The sequence below is a fragment of the Brachyhypopomus gauderio genome, chromosome 16 (assembly GCF_052324685.1).
Source record: "Brachyhypopomus gauderio isolate BG-103 chromosome 16, BGAUD_0.2, whole genome shotgun sequence".
Taxonomy (NCBI): Eukaryota; Metazoa; Chordata; class Actinopteri; order Gymnotiformes; family Hypopomidae; genus Brachyhypopomus; species Brachyhypopomus gauderio.
The window spans coordinates 12,317,410-12,336,171 of NC_135226.1; the positions used below are offsets into that span (position 1 = coordinate 12,317,410).

Below are 18,762 nucleotides of genomic sequence, written 5' to 3' on the forward strand. Positions count from 1 at the left end.
TGTAAACACCATGGACACATGGCTTGGATCAGTGGTTGACACTGATGGACGGTGGACTAATGGTGTGGGGAATATTTTCTTAGCACACTTTGGGCCCCTTATATCAACTGAGCATCATTTAATCACCACAGCCTACCCGAGTATTAAACACCACGGCCTACCTGACCAAAGCCTACCTGAATGGATGGGGTGCAACGTGAAATTTGTGTTTTAAAGCATATCCCCGATACGTTTTGTATTGATCAGTACAAAAAGGCTTGACAAACGCAGCCATAAAACCTTTCGTAACCTCTTCCTCTTCCTCCCAGTGGTCGGTTTCAGTGACTACACTTTTCAGAGGACATGAAATCTTAAAGCGTAAACTTGAGCGGCTGCTGAAATGAATGCAACACCCCAAGAATGTTTCCCAACACCTTTCACTGCAAAGATACGTTCACGATATTAACGCTTTGACAGTAGGATGCAATTTCAATTTCATTTAAAGTTGTGTTTTACAAGGTTTTAGAGTTTATTAGACCCAGGCCTGTGGTCTAAATACACACAAGAACATGCAGATGTCACCTAGCAGACAGGGTATAGTTAGGTGGAAACATCTCCAAGGTCAGGGACTGCTTTATAAACAAAAATGACGCCGTGTCCACCTTACATAACTGTATAATTACTCTAACAACAGGCTCTAAAAGTCTGACTTCACCACAATTATCTGAAGCCCAGCTCTTCTCTCAGCACTCAGGAGAGCAATTTTGTCTCAAACTGCTTCCCTAACACACTATTTACATTTGACATTTCATGTGCCTTATGTCCAGATAATGTCTAGATAAGATTTACCAACATTCATTTACTCCTGCCCACATAAACACATCTGTTAGTGCTGCTTTATGCTTTTCCATGCAGAAACCCTTCCACAATCTCTAAAAATTTAATTAATATAAATTAAATTTAATTAAGTTTCATTATGTTATGCACAGCATGCAATGCTTATGTGTTGTACAGGTTCAGTTTTTGCTGTCTAGATATATTGAGGATGAATCAGAGTGGCATACGACTTAGAAACAGGTGTGTTTGAGAGTCAGGACAGTCTCAAACATGTCTCAAACATGGTATTAGGTTATTGACATTTAGAGTACATTTACGTGTATGTTTACATTTAAATTTATGTTTTGAGCATTTAGCAGACGCTCTTATCTAGAGCGACTTACAAGGTGCTTTGCATCTGTTCACAGAATGCATCCTAGATAGCAGGATAGATAGGTCAGAATTCAAGATACCCTTGAGCCAGACTAGTACTAAACTACAGGAATCAGTGTCAACATAGACATAAATAAACATACAAACTGCTATCTGCAGTGCCAGGGTCATTTATGTGCTCAACACACAGGTGAGTCTTCAGTCTACGTTTGAAGACGGAAAGAGACTCAGTCCGAACCATGGACGTGATGTCCATGGTTCGGACTGAGTCTCTTTCCGTCTTCAAACGTAGACTGAAGACTCACCTGTGTGTTGTGTGTAGGAAGCAGCTAGTCGATTTGTGCATTGTAGGCAAGCATTAAGGTTTTACATCAGTTGGAATTTATTTGTTCCTTCAAAGTTAAAACTCAGTGACTCTAACACAGAGGGCCACACTATACCGCAACAATTAATTGGAATTTCACAACCTAAAAATATTTGTCTGTTTTTGAATTATAAATAGCATAGAGTATCAAACCATGTTTGAGAAACGATGAACTAAAATGGTTTCTTTAAGAACCCTCAGCATCAACAGGATATGGTAAAAAAAAAAAAACGTTCCCTTTTCCTCGTGGGTTCCAGCCGAACTGGGTTATTATATCGTTTAATTGCACAAGCAGTCGTGCTGCAACGAGGGGGCAGCAAATTTAATTCATACGAGAAGCTAAATTGGTTCCATTTAATCTTGGCCCTGTCAGATGATGGTGTGGCGTGTGGCTGGTGAAAGAAGCAGCGTGGGTAATGCCTCACGCGTCCTATTATTGCTGAGCTCAGAACATGCCTAACCATTGGCTTCATGGTCACCGCGATTAAAATGCCAAACATACCGCTTTATGGCTGCCGTGTTATTCAGAGTGCTAATGCGCTCACATGTCACCCACATGCCCGTTTTCTGCTCTGTTCGGACTCTACGCCACGACACAGGCCGGGTAATGCGCTGCGCGCCTCGTGTAAATATTGTCATTGGGATTTGCGGCGAATCGTACAGTTTTGATGGGGTTTGTTTGGATCGCACAGTTGGATCTCACGCCTGGGCGGTTTACAAAGGCTCAGATTAACCCCCGAAGGAGTACGAAAATAAGTACCAGCCCGGCACAGACCCTCTGCTGCTCACACCGGTCCTCAAGCTGTGTGCAGGAGCACATGATGAAAGGGGAGATTAACTTACCCAGGACAGGTGTACATCAACTGCAGTGCTATGGCTGGGAGGGCGGATTTGGGTTAACACAGTAAACACAGCCACAACCACAACAACAGTAATAATAATCCTTGTTCGGAATAGTCAAGCATGAATGTATCCCAAGAAAAAAACATACACACGCACAGTCACACACACACACACACACACACACACACACACACACACACACACACACACACACACACACACACACACACACACACACACACACACACACACGGCCTAACCACAAACCACACTTTTTATGGGGTTTTACTGACTTTATTCATGTGGAAGTAGAGATATGACAGAGATGATGTGGCACATACACATTCAAATACAGTTCAAATCATGCTCTGAGTAAGCAATACATAAAGAAGTGTGTGAGCATACAGAGTTTCCCATTTTTAAAAGGAGGTTTATGGGGGGTTTGAAGGCTAAAATGGTTCCCTGTTGGAGTCTTTTCAAGCCCAGAGAGAAGTCGCAGGTGTCTGGTAGGTTTCTCAGTAGTCAAAGGCCTCAGTGAGGTCGTGCTATGCATGATTATGAATGACGGCTGTGTCAGATCTGCTCAGACGCAGACTACCTCTCCTTTAAGGTTTTCACACATATGGGGATATTGCACTGGAGGAAGTGAACAACCACGAGAAACCATGAGACCATGAGAAAGCCAAGAGGAAATGTGAGGATTAGTGTTTTACCCAATGGTTAAAAGGCTGATGTGCTAAATGAATGGTGTGTGTGTATGTGTGTGTGTATGAGAGAGACAGAAATATTGAAGGATTTTAGCAGCCACTACTTTTGGACCGGGCTCTTCCCCCACCCCGAGCAGTGCCACAGTGCTACACTGGGCCCCTAGCACTCTAAAGCAGAAACAAACACACTTTTTCAATGTAAAATAGATAATGTAAAACAGATTTTGATGTAAAAGAGATTAATTGTAAAGTAGTTGTAAACATGCAATGGCATTACAGGCCATTAAACACTACTGACATTTTAGATCCTGAACAAGTTTATTTATCCATGAAACACCTATCGCAATTCTGTAGTAACAATACTGCAAGTTGGTAAAACTGTGTGGTCTAAAAACCGTAATCACAACAAGATGAATGGCAGTGAGGCATTTTATTGACAGTAAAGAGTGCAGGGAGTATCTGGCCAACAACAGCCACAAAGGCAATTCTGCACAGCATGTGAACATAAACCCGCCCCCTTGGCCTAACCTTAACCAATCACATCCTGCAGATAAACCTACCCCACACCTACCATTAATCTTAATCAGTCCATTTCTGCATATTAACCTACCTCTGCACCTACCCCTAAACGTATCCAGTAGCATTCTGTACTTAACCTCCCTCTGCACCTACCCACAGCCTCGACTAAGCATCATTTGTGGACACATCATAAATACAGTGCATCCTCCAGACCCTATTTTGCAATTACAGCGTACAGACATCACCCAAAAAGGCACTGTTAGGACTGGCGCACCAAACACAGTTTGGATAATCAAGCAATTCTGGTCCCAATTAGGAATCCTGGGAACGCTGCCCTGCGGAGCCCTGTATGTTCCGACAGGCCCTGCCAAAGCACAATCTGGGGTCAAAGGGCACAGCACGGGGAAAGCAACAGAAAGCATCAAGCCAACAATGTTTAACAGCTGATAATCACACACACTCATGCACACACACGTGTGCAAATGCACATGCCTCCACCACTTGTGCATGCACACACACATACACACACACACACACACACACACACACACAGGTATGCACACAAATTCAGAATTGAATGTCAGCAATGTTATATTTTCAGTTATTTCTAGTTATTTGCTATTAATTTAACAGAACTACAATATATACACCTCAGTTGAATTTGATCTCTGCAGGGATTTAAAGCTGTGTATGAGTTTTATCTGAATGTGAACTTGTGCATCTGAACATACAGGCCAATAATCTGAGTTAAATCTGATTCAGTGTGAACATGTACATCTGATAACACCAGGCAAACAACCTGAGGTAAATCTGATTCAGAGTTAACATGTACATCTGATAACACCTGCAAATAACCACAGCCATGTGACACATTTCTTAGTATGTGAATTCTGGAATCTCTGCATAAACACAGGAAGTTTCTACAATGATCCAGAACATGTGCTGTACGGGTCAGCTCTAGAACTGATCCCACAGAACATGTGCTGTACGGGTCAGCTCTAGAACTGATGATGGTGCCCGTTCTTTCACCTGTGCAAAAGACGGTTATGGTGTACTTTAACTGGCTCAGATGCTCGTGTCTTATCACCAGGATTCACGTTGGAATCCCTGTGATTTCATAGCCCTCTGACGCTAGCAGTCAACGAGAATGTATATATTTATCAAAGTATATAGAAGGTATATATTTATTTTATATTTATTTATTTATCAAGAGCATAGCAACAAATCTGCAAGACCGGGATTGAAATAATGCAGAAGCATCACATGAAGCAAACCATGAGAATTAGAGTGAAGTGACTATGAACACCGTTATGAACACCGTTATGAACACTGTTATGAACACTGTTATGAACACTGTACAGTTGCTGTGTATTTCTGAAACTGCTGATCTACTGGGATTTTCATTTTTTCATACTGATCTTCATACTGAGTTTACAGAGAAAGGTCCCAAAAAGACAAAAGATCTAGATTGGGGAAATGCCCAGTTGATGGCAAAGGTCAGGGGGCAATGGCAAAGGTCAGGGGGAATGGCCAATGGTCAAGGGATTATGACCAGAGGTCAAGGGGAGTGGTCAGGGAGTCATGGCTAAACTGTTTCAAACTGGTAGAAAGGCAACAGTAAGTCATGAACTGAGAACCATATGAAGCAAAATAAGCTATTCAGTGCCGACTTGCCATGGTCATATGCTCATAAAGTTAGATGCCATCACTCAGAGGAGAACCTGCTGCCAGAACTCAGAGGAGAACCTGCTGCCATCACTCAGAGGAGAACCTAACCGCTGCCATCACTCAGAGGAGAACCTGCTGCCATCACTCAGAGGAGAACCTGCTGCCATCACTCAGAGGAGAACCTAACCGCTGCCATCACTCAGAGGAGAACCTGCTGCCATCACTCAGAGGAGAACCTGCTGCCATCACTCAGAGGAGAACCTGACTGCTGCCATTCACACATCCCAGCCCTGAAATGCTGAAGTGGCTGAAGATTTAAGCAAGGTCTTTTAGCCTGAGAAGCGACCCAGACCAGCGCCAGCCCGGCCAGCCCGGCCAGCGCGGAGCGGGCGGTGTCTGTCGGAGCCGGAGCACGGGTGTGAGGACGCTCGCTGCTGGAGCCTGACCTCCGCTAAGGGTGGAGCGCATGAGCAGCAGAGCCCGCAGCATTTCTCACTGGGCTGTGCAGCTTTGACGAGCAGCGATAAGAAACCTGACATTGCCTTAACCCTGAAAATGGACTGGCTGCTGAATTTTCCACAGTGTTTACTCTCGATACCGGCCAAAAGGAACACAGATGTAAAGGCACCAGCACTCGATCAGATGCCTGACTGTACTAATGCTTAAATTTAGAAGGATTTTGACTTGGTGTTGACATTTGGCTTAGAGGGAAATCGCAGACATGCACACACACACACACACACACACACACGCATACACGCACACACACACACACACACACACACACACACACTCACACACACACACACACACACACACACACACACACACACACACACACACACACACACACACACTCCCCATACACATAACCACATAAAACAGCTCATACATACACACTCCCCATATATATACCCACATAAATCACCTACACACACACATACTCTCAACCACACTGTCCATATTTTCTCTCTTACATCTATCTCCTCTGTTCCTGTCTCCCCTGTCATAGAATTTGGTCTTAAAAATAGATAATGCCGCATTACAAGGTGCTAATAGACCTGAAGGAGCAATCAGAGATGACATGTCATCAGTGCTTTAATAAACAGTGTCACTTTCTAGCGCTTTCTCTCTCACGTTCTCCAACACAACCAGGTGCCTGCAGGCCACAACACACGTTAGAAAGCAATTAAAACCAAGGCAGTATGGGGTAAGAAAAGGAAAAAAAAATGCTACAAAATAGACTCCTTGGCTCACATCTAATGAACAGAGAACCAGAGTCCTCGGGTCCTGAATTAGGTAGCGACGACCAGGATATCTGCCATCACTCAACATGCAACAGACGCAGTGCGTGCCAGAAGCCCAGCCCAAACGGAGATAAACACCCAGTGTGCTGGTTCTCCTGTCTCCAGGATGAGAGAGGAAAATAATAAATAAACAGGATCTGCAATAAACAGCTCTAGTAATTAATCTCTATGGTCAGGGGGAAACGTGGCTCCAAAACTGGCAAGTGACGGAGATAACCAGGATCCAGGAGCAGTGTGTGTGTGTGTGTGTGTGTGTGTGTGTGTGTGTGTGTGTGTGTGTGTGTGTGTGTGTGTGTGTGTGTGTGTGTGTGTGTGTGTGTGCGTGTGTGTGAGAGAGACGCTCTCTAAATGAAGGCCTAATGAAGACAGGGGCTGTGCATTGCACGTATAGGCAAGCGTTAAGTGCTTGCTAATCTTGTCTACAGGGGAGGGGTAGTCAGGATGGTTGATGCAGCAGCCACTGTGGTTCAGAGTCGAACTGAGCGAGTCGTCCATGACGGGACGCGTCACGCCTCCGAACCAGGAAGGAAAATGCTTTTTTTTCTTTTTTTTTTGCAATTCCGACACTTTGTTCGTTTTTATTTTTCTAGGCTTCACCGTGTCATGCTTTACGCAGACGTGCGGGGGACATGGCGTGTCTTCGGCTTTTGTCGGAGCGCTCGTCCTTTCCAAACTCTGCGCCTGCCTGTGGGATCCAGGGGCTGGCGAGGGTGGCGTGCGTGTGAGTGACAGGACGAGAGACAAAGTGAGCGACTGGGTGATTGCGTGTGCATGTATAAGAGCATTTAAGGGCACGCACAAGCAAGAGAGTTCGTGTGTACTGTGGCTCATCTCTACTGTAGCTCATGCCTGCTGTGGCTCATCCTTACTGTACCTTATCCTTACTGTTTCTCATCTCTACTGTAGCCTTCTGTAGCTGCACCTGGTGCACCCCTCTATTCCACAGGCCACGAATGGCCCGTCCATAAAGGCTAATCCTCAAACTGACCCAGAGGTTTGACCCTTAACCTCGGCAAGTACAAATCAGGAGTGGTCCAAGTTGTTTCGTCTGATGTGCTCAGAATTCCAATGTGTAACGTTTCTTTCTTTCTTTTTTTCTTCACTTTTTGCAGTTATATTTTATGACAGCCACTCTGAAACTGAAACTGAAACCACTTAATTTTATTTATATATACACTACTCGCAAGAAGTTAGGAATATCTGGCCTTCAGGTGATTGATCAATAGTAACAATTAACAATTGATCGACAGTACGTCCTCATTGCGAGGCTTCAAACAGGATGTTCTCAGACAGAAGTGGCCACTGAGCTTCGAGTGTCACAGAGTGTCATCAGCACATTGCAACAGAGATACAGAGAGACTGGAAGAGTCACAGAAAGGCGTAGAAGTGGACGTCATTTGGCCACGTCCCACACTGATGACTGCTTCATTGTGAACAGAACCCTGTAGAACCAGATGATGAAGTCCACACAATTCCAGGCACATTTAAGGGAGGTGAGAGGCACCAGTGTCATGTCAGACCATTCAGAACCATTTACATCAGAGTGGTCTGGATCGACTGGTTTTGGGCAGGTGTGTCTAGAACTGTCCTGCACCATGTGACAAGACCATACTACTTGAATAACATCATTACTCCAGTCATTGTGTCCCTGCATGAACAACACGGGTCTAATTTCATCTTAATGGAGGACAATGCTCCAGACCAGCGAGTCACATCATTAAGGAACGGCTGCTGGAGACTGGGGTGCCTCTAATGGAGTAGGCTGCACTTTCTCCAGACCAGAATCCCAAATAAAACATGCAGGATCGCCTGAGTCGGCGTGTAGAGGCTCGTGACTCTGTACCCCAGAACCTCAATGACCCGAGCGTCCCTCAAGAAGAGTGGGATGCCTCATGAGACATTAAGTCAACATATGAACAGGATGAGACATCGCTGTCGAGCTGTAATTGAAGCTCAAAGGGACATGACCAGTTATTGAGACATTGATATTGTTTGTTGGGGTATACCTACCACTGCTGTTAGCTTTTATCTCAATAAATTGCTTGAGATGAGGAAATTACTATGCATGCTTCTATTTTAATTCCCTACTTTCATGATATAATATCACTGTAGCATGAAATGTGCATGTGTGTGTGTGTGTGTGTGTGTGTGTGTGGGTGTGTGTGTGTGTGCACGTGTTCAGAAGAAGATTCCAGACAAGCAACTGCAGTGTATTTAGGTAAGATACATAGATATATCAAAAACTGTAGTAAAGTACACAATATTTCCAGAGAGACAGGACGTTTCAAACAGAGGTCCCTCATCAGCTGTGCAAGCAAAACGCTTCTGAAGCACTTTACTCAGCTGATGAGGGACCTTTGTCCGAAACGTCCTGTTTCTCTCTCTATAGAGAGTGAGAGAGAGATGTTACTCACAAGATTGATACTGTTATTATCAAATGCATGTTATCTGAATATTTTAAAGGAGTTATGCATAAAACCCAACCAGCAATCACACAATCAGATATTTATTTTCAGAAATGAATGATCTGCTGATTACCTGTCAAATCTTTATGCTTTCTTTATCTTTATGCATGCTCAACAACACCAACAAACATATTCAAACCTTTTGATAACTTAGCAATAGAAAACTGGAGTTTGGAAGCCAGCTACAGTCAAACACACACACACACACACACACACACACACACACACACACACACACACACACACACACACACACACACACACACACACACATACTTACTTTTAAATCACACTTTATTCAGCATTCAGAGTAGATTAAATTTTATGAGTTTACTGATATCAAATGCATATTTAAATGGCCTTAAATGCCTATAGTTCTAAAATCAAGTATTTCACAAAAACACCCTACAAACACAACCATAAACTAGATTTTTTTTATGTTTAACACTGGAGTATTCTTTTAAGAAGACTACATTTATTTCCACAGCTGATATGCAATGATCACATAAACACCAGTAAATGAATCTTGAACATGTTGCACAAATGCTCCATGAGGTACATCCACTCATCTGATTACACTCCATTCAGTCAAACATGTTTCTACACAAGCAACAAGATTAACAGCTAACAAAAGCAAACCTGCTGTGTATCAGTCCACTGGCAACATTTACAACAGTCTGGTGGACTATGGGCAGACAAGGAGAAGCTCTTGCATAAGTGGTGACTGGTGGGACCACCCTGTGTGGGCAGTCCCATGATACCCTGCTGGAACTCAGAAGCAATCAGTATTATAGCTTTGCCAAGGAAAGTCACATACTGAAGCACACACGCTGCAGTTTTGAACTGTGTGTGTGTGTGTGTGTGTGTGTGTGTGTGTGTGTGTGTGTGTGTGTGTGTGTGTGTGTGTGTGTGTGTGTGTGTGTGTGCGCGTGTGTGTGTGTGTGTGTGTGTGTGTGTGTGTGTGTGTGTGTGATTGGCAGATTGGCAGAGTTGCATGTGGGAGAAAGGGCTAGCCTGAGGAATCTTACTAACAGTAGCTACTCACCTCCCTCTTGTTCTCTGTCTCTTGTGCAAACACACATACACACACACACACACACACACGCATGCACGCACGCACACACACACACACACACACACACACACACACACACAAACACACATACACACACACACACACACACAAACACACATACACACACACACACACACACACACACACACACACACACACACACACACACACTCAGACGCACACACACACTCAGACGCACGCACACACTCATGTATGAACATATTTCAAGTCTTTTGAAATCTTAAAATGATCCTTCTGCTTCTGGTTCCTTCAAAGATTGGTGATACCTCTGCTCAAATACACCTGAATCAGCTTAACAGTTTAGCAGGCGTCCAGGATTAGCAGGCGTCCAGGATTAGCAGGCTTCTGTTTGAGCACGGAAATCACCAAATTGACCCCTTGCCCTCGGTGTCCAGAGGTGGGCACTAGTGACATCAGAGATGTCGGCACTGCCCTTTTCAGAACATAATGTACTGGGGTATGTCTGTCGGGGTTAGGATGTTTTCACATATGACCTTGTGGTATGGCTCTCTGAAGTTCAACAGAAAAGCATTTGTGTTTCACGATGCAAACAACGAGTCTTTGTTTTAGGTTATTTTGGCACATTAGCTTGTTTTTAGGTGTAGGTTCAAGATGCACCCACATCTAAGAGCTCAGCTGCACGCTTTCTTTCAGCACTTCAGAGTTATAATGCCCTAATAAACATATATGGGTTGTAATAAACTTCAATAAACAAATATAATTACTTAAACCAATATTTAAATTAGATTTTAGCGTTCATCTATGTTGTTTTTACGACAACTTGCGTGTGCGTATGATAGATAACACAATACTGAACACTTACTAACTGGGCACCATAAGGAGAAAGGAGATGCTAAAGAGGTTATAAAGAGGTCACGCCAAGTCACATACGCAAGCTGCCCAAGGACCCTGAGACGGAGAAGCATCATCACATGATCCCAGACGTCCGCGACACCCCCAACCCTCATCAACTAAAGCTAAACGCGCGAGTGACGCGTATGTATAAGGATGACATCTTATAAGTACAGGCGTTAGATTACGAAGTATGTCTGAGACAAAAAACTGAGCCGAATTATCCCCACAAAGCATTTCAAAGCATGTTCGCATCAATACGTTGTTGCTGCATATGTGCGCTTTTAGAAATAGCCAAAACCTTATCTAAGTGCGTCGCTGCGTAAGAACACGTCCCTCTGAACGACTGACTGTTTTCTACATTCGTAAGCTAAAGAGTACATCTGAGTCTTAGGGCATCGTAAGCGGCACGCGTTCCTGTTTTAAATAACACTTGCATAACCCATTTATTATAAGGTATGTGTGTGCACTACTTAAATCCCTCATTGCAACCCGGGAACAGTTGGTGAAGTCCTTAGTAAATTAGGGGACATGTGAAAGCTTCATACGTCCAGAACCCCTCTGCAAACCAAGATCGCACGATTTGGCTCGACAACCTGGAAATCACAAACCCAAGAAATGCAGGACAGTATTTGTATAATGTACACCTCTCGCAGTTATCATTCACAAATGCTCTTCTGCGTTGCTTTCTGTTCGGAAGCGTGAGAGGGCAGGCGCGTTTCGCAGCGCGTATGGGCGACGGCGTGAAGAGTTCGGTGAAGTTGGACCGGATCCTACCTGATCACCGCCGTGTCGCCCTGCCGGATGGTGATGTTGTCGGTTGCGCGTTGCATATCCACACTTCGGACAGGGAACCCTGTGGGAATAAGACACAGTAGTCGGAAAAACGACGCCTGCAACTGCCGCAAACCAGACCTCCTCCCGATCGACATCTCAGCACAAAAACGAGTATTAGATCCAAGCAAGAGGGAGAGTGGGGCAAAAAGTATCTGCGCTCTAAAAAGAGGAAAGGACTTCAAGCCCCGTTTCAACTCCGGGAATGATCCTGAATGCACGCGACTGTCACTTATACGCACGAGGAGAGCATTAAAAGAAAGAAAAAGCGGTATAAAAGAGGAGATGCAGACTGGTCCGTAATGCACGCAGAGATGCCGCGTATTCCACTCCGCGCGCCTCTCGTCGCACAGAACAGCGCTGAGCGGCACTGAGTGGGATTCAGCGCGCGCTCTGGGTCTCCGGCGCGCGCCGTTCTGTCGCCTCCCACTCCCGCCACACATCACACTGCTGCCCCTTCCGCGAGCCGACGCTCCTTAATGGTTGTCACGACAACAGCAGCATCCGAGGACCCCTGCACCAGTTCACCAGTTCACGGAGGACCGCGTTGGTGCAAACTGCTTTTGCACAGCGTGTAAACATCGTGATTACACGAAGCGGTTGTGAATGTTGTTTAGATGCCAATGCCGTGCAAAGAAAGTGTAGCTTAGTTTTCAAACCCTTCTGATCGGTTGCACTGAATCAATGCTTATTTTAATTCCTCGCGTGAGAAGTTGAAGTGTTCAAAATTTGTAAACTCTCAGATAATACAAATGTTGTAATAAATACTGTATAAAACAGCCGTTTCTTAATTTTAGACCCATGTTTTCAGTTTGAAAACTCGGAGACTGCCACTATAATTGCCCTCAATATTTAAAAATTTAATCATAACTTTAATTAATTTTACCGCAGGTTTTATTATTCAATCATACGATATGTTATTCTTTAACACACAGCTACTAATGAGTTACAAGATATCTTCAAATGGTAAGTAATTAAATTTATGTCACCATACAGTCAGAAACGATGCACTTTGACCACCTGATTCTTCATGCTATTTTAACTCTCGCGTGCCCTTTGCAAAGAACACCTGTCCACGTCGAATCTGTGTCGGACTTGACAGCACCCGTAGCTGTCATTATTAATTAAACCAGCCCAGGCCTGTAGTGCTGTCACTCACACACACACACACACACACACACACACACACACACACACACACATTAGGTGTAATCATAAACCTAACCTTACCTTTACTCTCAGTGACAGAAGAATATTTTCTGCCCTTTCAGTATTTAAAATTACGTATGCAGCTTTTCTCCAAAGCTCTTGTCAGGAGTTAGGTTAGCAGGGCACAGATAAATGAGCTGCTATGTTTGGCCTAAAGTCTGAAACTGATGTGGTCAAAGCAGTGAAAGGATGCTAAAAGCACAACCTTCTCTAGGCACTTTGGCAGTTATGTCAGATTTTTTGGGTGCATAACTATGCAGCAAGGAAAAAAGTTTCACATTTTTCTACACTGTATTATGAGGGCTGGGCTGTAATAATCATAATCCACCTCTACATATACCCGGACCCAACGTCTCATAAATAGCCTTCATGCCCGCCTCCTAAACCTAACCAAGCGTGACATAATTACATCTGCACCTAAAACAAACTTTAACCACCCATTCTGTTTTTGGGTAACACTAACACTGTAACCCCCCCCCCCCCCCCCCCCCCCCACACACACACACACACACACACACACACTCACACACATCTGGATCTGACGTTTGCTTTAACACTTGTCTTTCTTTCTAAGTAAACATTTAATGTTTAAGGCCTACAAGGGCCCCGAGTTTAGAGTCCTCACCTCCAGTCTCCTAACATCACACTGCTCTTCATTATTGCCCATAAAGCAAATTAAATCTATACCCTAATTAATTAAGATTTATGAAAGGGGCCACACCAGCACCATCTCCTACACTGATAACGTAAATAGCAATTAAAGAAAAGCTATTACACTCGCCTGGGCTCTAGTGGTTTTGCCACTTGCTATCTGTAACTAAGCAGATGATCTCTCAGACACAGCCACAGTCACTGCAGGAAATCCATGAACTCAATAACAGCAGGCAAGAGTCACACGTGCACCGTGGTGAAGAACCAGCGCGGGAACAGGAACTCCACACCACCATTTCTGAATACGACACGTTGAGGGTTCCTCTAGTGGTTTAGATCGGTCTGCTTGTGCGATTCAGCATTTCGTTTTTGTGTTGGTTCCTCTGCATCCACGTTGCAAGATCCAGAGTTGTGTGGTAATGTATATTGAACCATGTGCATAATATACGTGAACTGGACTCTTATTAAACTCATCAGGCAGTGGGACCCTCGCAGTACCAGTGCAGGAGTTGTTGCTCAGATCTCGCTTTAGATCCACAGCAGCCATAGACACATATACACACGCACACACACACACAAACACACACACACACACACACACACACACACACACACGCGCACACACGCACACACGCACACACGCACACACACACACACACACGCACACACGCACACACGCACACACGCACACACACACACACACACACACACACACACACACATACCAAGGTTATAATTGTTAATGAAAATGAACGAAAAAACTAAAACTGATATTGAAAAAACATTTTCGTTAACTGAAATAAATAATAACGGGAATTACAAGAAAAAAACGATAACTAATTGTAACTGTATTACATGTTTAGAAAACTAACTAAAACGTTCTGAAACTATAGATAGGATACCCACCATTTTTGGGTTTGGCAATTTATTAAGTCCAAAAGGTGTGAGAAAACGGCAAAGTTCTGTATGGGATTTTTTTTTAAATATGACTTTGAGAAAGACTACATGCCTTGTAGTGGAAACAAGTGATAAAATATATGGAGTAGTTCTCAAGAGGAAAAACCCCACGAATCTCAAAGCTCACACAATAGGGCTAACTGCCAGTACAAGCTGCCTCTCTGAGTAGCTCCACCGAAAGAGAAGCACCATCCCAGCTAGGTAGCACCGGGAAGGAGAACCATAATTGACCATTTTGACCAGTGATCAAATAGTTGCTGGTTAGTTAATATGCAGAAAAACCACAAGCGGGAGGATGCACTGGTTAATGTGTTGAGACTGGATGTCACCACGTGTGTGACTCGATCAAAAAGTTTCGCTTTTCACTCTAACCAAAATAGGGTTACGTTCCTATGTTGGTGTCTGTCCTTAGTCTGGCAATTTTTAACAGCGGTATTACACATTTTGCACTTAAGGCTGTTATCTTGTGGACTGTTACAGTTTTTGTGGACAGTTGGTTGTTCAAGAGTAATTGAATGCATTTTTTTTAATGGCATCTTTTGATGAGTTTTTGTTACATAATATTTACTCTGAACTTTTTGAATCCTGCACCTGACAAATAACCCAAAGTATGAAAAACTAAAACTAATGCTAGAACTAATGAAAACAAAACTAAAACTAAGCTTTAAAAAAAAACTAATAAAAGCTATTATAACCTTCACACACACACACACACACACACACACACACACACACACATACACGCACAAATGCACACACCCCTACACACACACACACCCCTACACACACACGCACACACACACACACACACACACACACACACACACACACACACACACACACACACACACACACACACACACACACACACACACACATTTGTGCTTAAAAGATGAGGTTCATTTCATCTACCTTGCCTATCTGTTTATTTCTTTCATTCGCATTTTATATAAAAGAGAAATTTCCACTGCAGAGTTCTAAAGTAATCTGCCCATATGCTGGTGGACACAGAAGGGCCATTTTGCCCACGAGACTGTCTGCAATTCTACCTTAATCGATTGCCATTTGCACAAAGTTGCTATATTGTAAAGAAAATTCACCCCCAAGGTTATAGTGACGTGGTGGGCGAGAAATGGGTGATTGAAATGAACTTCAGATATAGAAGTGCCGGACCCTTGGACTTACTCGGATGACTACATTACTGGATAGGCACCGTGAAAGATTAAATAAATAAACAAATAAACACATAAGTAAGACGTATTGGTAGCATCTCCAGACAACATGGCAAAGAATGTACGATATTTACATGTAAAACGATTGGAGAAGAAGATGAGTTTTATCTTAGAGGCTTTAAGCTGGATTTGAGCTGTTTGCAGAGAGGTGTGTGTCAACACTCAGCAGTGTGAGGTTGGGACTGAAACCCCTCTGGTGCTGGTGTGTTCTCTCCACACACAGACCCAACACCTGCTGCCCATGATAATGCAGATAGCCTGAGTTAAACCAGCTCTACTGTTTCCATCTTCCACTGCATCTACCAGGCGGTAAAACTGTGACATTAAATGATCATTATAGCAGTTTATTGCCCTTGCTACAGCGAACATGTGATTCTACAAGCTATTTGACTTTGTTGCTCAATGTGACATCACATCAAGCAAAAGCCCTGACTCTCCTGGACTGGCTTTAACTGAACTGGTCTTAATGATCTGGCCTTAACTGAACTGGTCTTAACTGAACTGGTCTTAATGAACTGGCCTTAACTGAACTGGTCTTAATGAACTGGTCTTAACTGAACTCGTCTTAACTGAACTGTGCCCTATCTATAATATCTAGCACCCACCCACCAAGGCCACTAAGCAGAGCACTGGTCAGCAAGCAACATTAATGGCAAGAAAATGCTTTTCTTCTTAGATGAACGTTCACCATAGAAACACTAACATTTCTGTATTCATACTCTTTTCCAAATGTTTACATTTCTTGACTTTTAAAGAACACAGAGAATTATGTTAAAATGCAAAAGAAATTCACAATAAATATAAAATATAAACTAAGTATTATAGATCAGTGGTAGAAATAATGGCATTCTGTTGGGACCTTCCTTTACAAGTTATTTTGTGGGGTTTGCTGAGATTTTTTTAATCTAGTTGATGTTCCAGACGCAATGACAAACATTGTCATGGGTTCGGCTGCTTGAAAAACACCAGTTATTTATTTCTTATTTTTTCCAGATAACTCCGAGTACTGGAGTGTACATGAAGGATTTTATGCCTTGACTGTAGCAACTTTTTGAAAATGTCAGATACATCAGAAAATAAGTTTCGACTATCACCACCACTATCCATTATGAACTTACAGGTTCTGATTCCTGCTTACAGTTTACCATCCCAGTCAAAGCACTTATAAAACTGTCATTGTGTCTGAGAAACACCAGGCAGATAACACCGTCCCACCAGCACCAGCCCATGCCGGAACGAGGGTCCCAACACACCGCCAGTTTTTCATCCTCTGATATGCCCACTCATAGCTGGTAAACAGCAGAGTTGCGCTTCCCCCTGGAAAAGCAAGGACATGTGATAATGTACTTCCTAAAACTTTTAAAAACTGTAGATTTCCAAAACATATTGTTATGTCCGACTTCATTGTCCTTACTGAGAAAAAGGCTCTGATGTATGAACAATCCATGGCAGAATTTTTGTGGTGCCTAATACATTATACTACAAATAAGAAGTTCAAACTAAGCTGAAAACATCAAGAGATTGCGCCTCCTTTTAAGGAACCTCCACTAATTTTTGACAGCTGTGACAAAAACATCAAAGACCTACTGATTAGAAGTAATCTACATGGCATTGCAAGGGATAACTATTGTACTCTATCTTTTAAAAAAATCAAGACATGCTACGTGCAAATTACAGCCACTAAAACTACGGGCACTAAATCATCAGTCATGATGAACCATCACTCCTCATCTATCTCTGCAGGTGTTGTTTACTGCTGCAGAAGCTATTCATCCTCTGCAGGAAATACAAACAACTCTATATAAAAGAAACAACATTGACAACATTGGCTGATAATTCTGTTGATCACCTTTATAACATAAGGATCTGGGATTTTTTTTTCATCGGCTAGATATTCTAACAGTTGACATATGGGCATTAATGATATCACCATTGCTTTATGTTTTATGGTAGCAATGGTGTTGGAAAGAGGAAAAAGATGTAATGTAAGCAGTGAGAACTCTAGTGCCCTTCTAGAAAGATTATAATGCTTTAACATCTTGGAATTTCAATATTAACTTCACTTCCTAGAAACACTTTAACTGCTCAACTGATGAAATTCTTCTGCCTGAAACATATTGTTTGTCAATAAATGATCATAAAGCAAATTACTGTTGTGTACAGTCTAAATGTGACCTCCTCCAACTCTGTTTCAGACTGCTGTTGGCTAGATATTTCTGGATGGCAGACCATTCTAAAACCAGCATGACACATTTAAGAACTCCTATACCAAAAACATTCACAGCAGCACAGCACCCATGGCATTAGACTGTGTGTGTGTGTGTGTGTGTGTGTGTGTGTGTGTGTGTGTGTGTGTGTGTGTGTGTGTGTGTGTGTGTGTGTGTGTGTGTGTGTGTGTGTGTGTACATGTTCCCATGTTGTCCAACCATGGCCATCTGTGGTCCATTTACGAGGGAGGTGCTTCAGTCAGAAACTGGATGCATCTACCATGCACGTGAGGTGTCATGGCATTATAAGACTCTTCATGGACAGAAAGCATAGGTGACTGAAATAAGACAATCCTACATTGCAGGACTGAGGGACAATGTTAAGTCTTTAATCTCGAAAGCATAAGATCAAGTAATTAAGCTCTAGGTCAATTGAAGCAGCGTTGTGTCACACCAGAGAAGAGCCACGATGCAGACTGGCAAAGGAGCCACTGAGACAACCAGTGCTGGCAGGGAATGCAGAAACCCAGAGACATAACCATGTGGCAGTGATCGTCCACTGGAACACACGCAAGCCATGTGAGCTGGACACCCACACATTCAAGTGGGAGGGACCACAGGGAGTGGAGAACAACAAGAACATTGTGGTGTGGAACATCTAAC

The 18,762-nt window shown here is 43.2% G+C and overlaps 1 protein-coding gene across 3 annotated transcripts in view; it reads right to left on the minus strand.

The window, feature by feature from the left end:
• The window catches only part of lsamp (limbic system associated membrane protein), a 303,186-nt gene that overhangs the window by 187,873 nt on the left and 96,551 nt on the right, over window positions 1–18,762 (minus strand). Inside the window, exon 2 of one of the 3 annotated variants that reach the window (XM_076976767.1) lies at window positions 11,787–11,865. In XM_076976767.1, coding sequence (XP_076832882.1) covers window positions 11,787–11,865 — 79 coding nt within the window. Of the gene's footprint in view, window positions 1–11,786; window positions 12,245–18,762 lie in introns of those variants that run through there. The other 2 variants (XM_076976766.1, XM_076976765.1) reach the window with 2 other exon arrangements.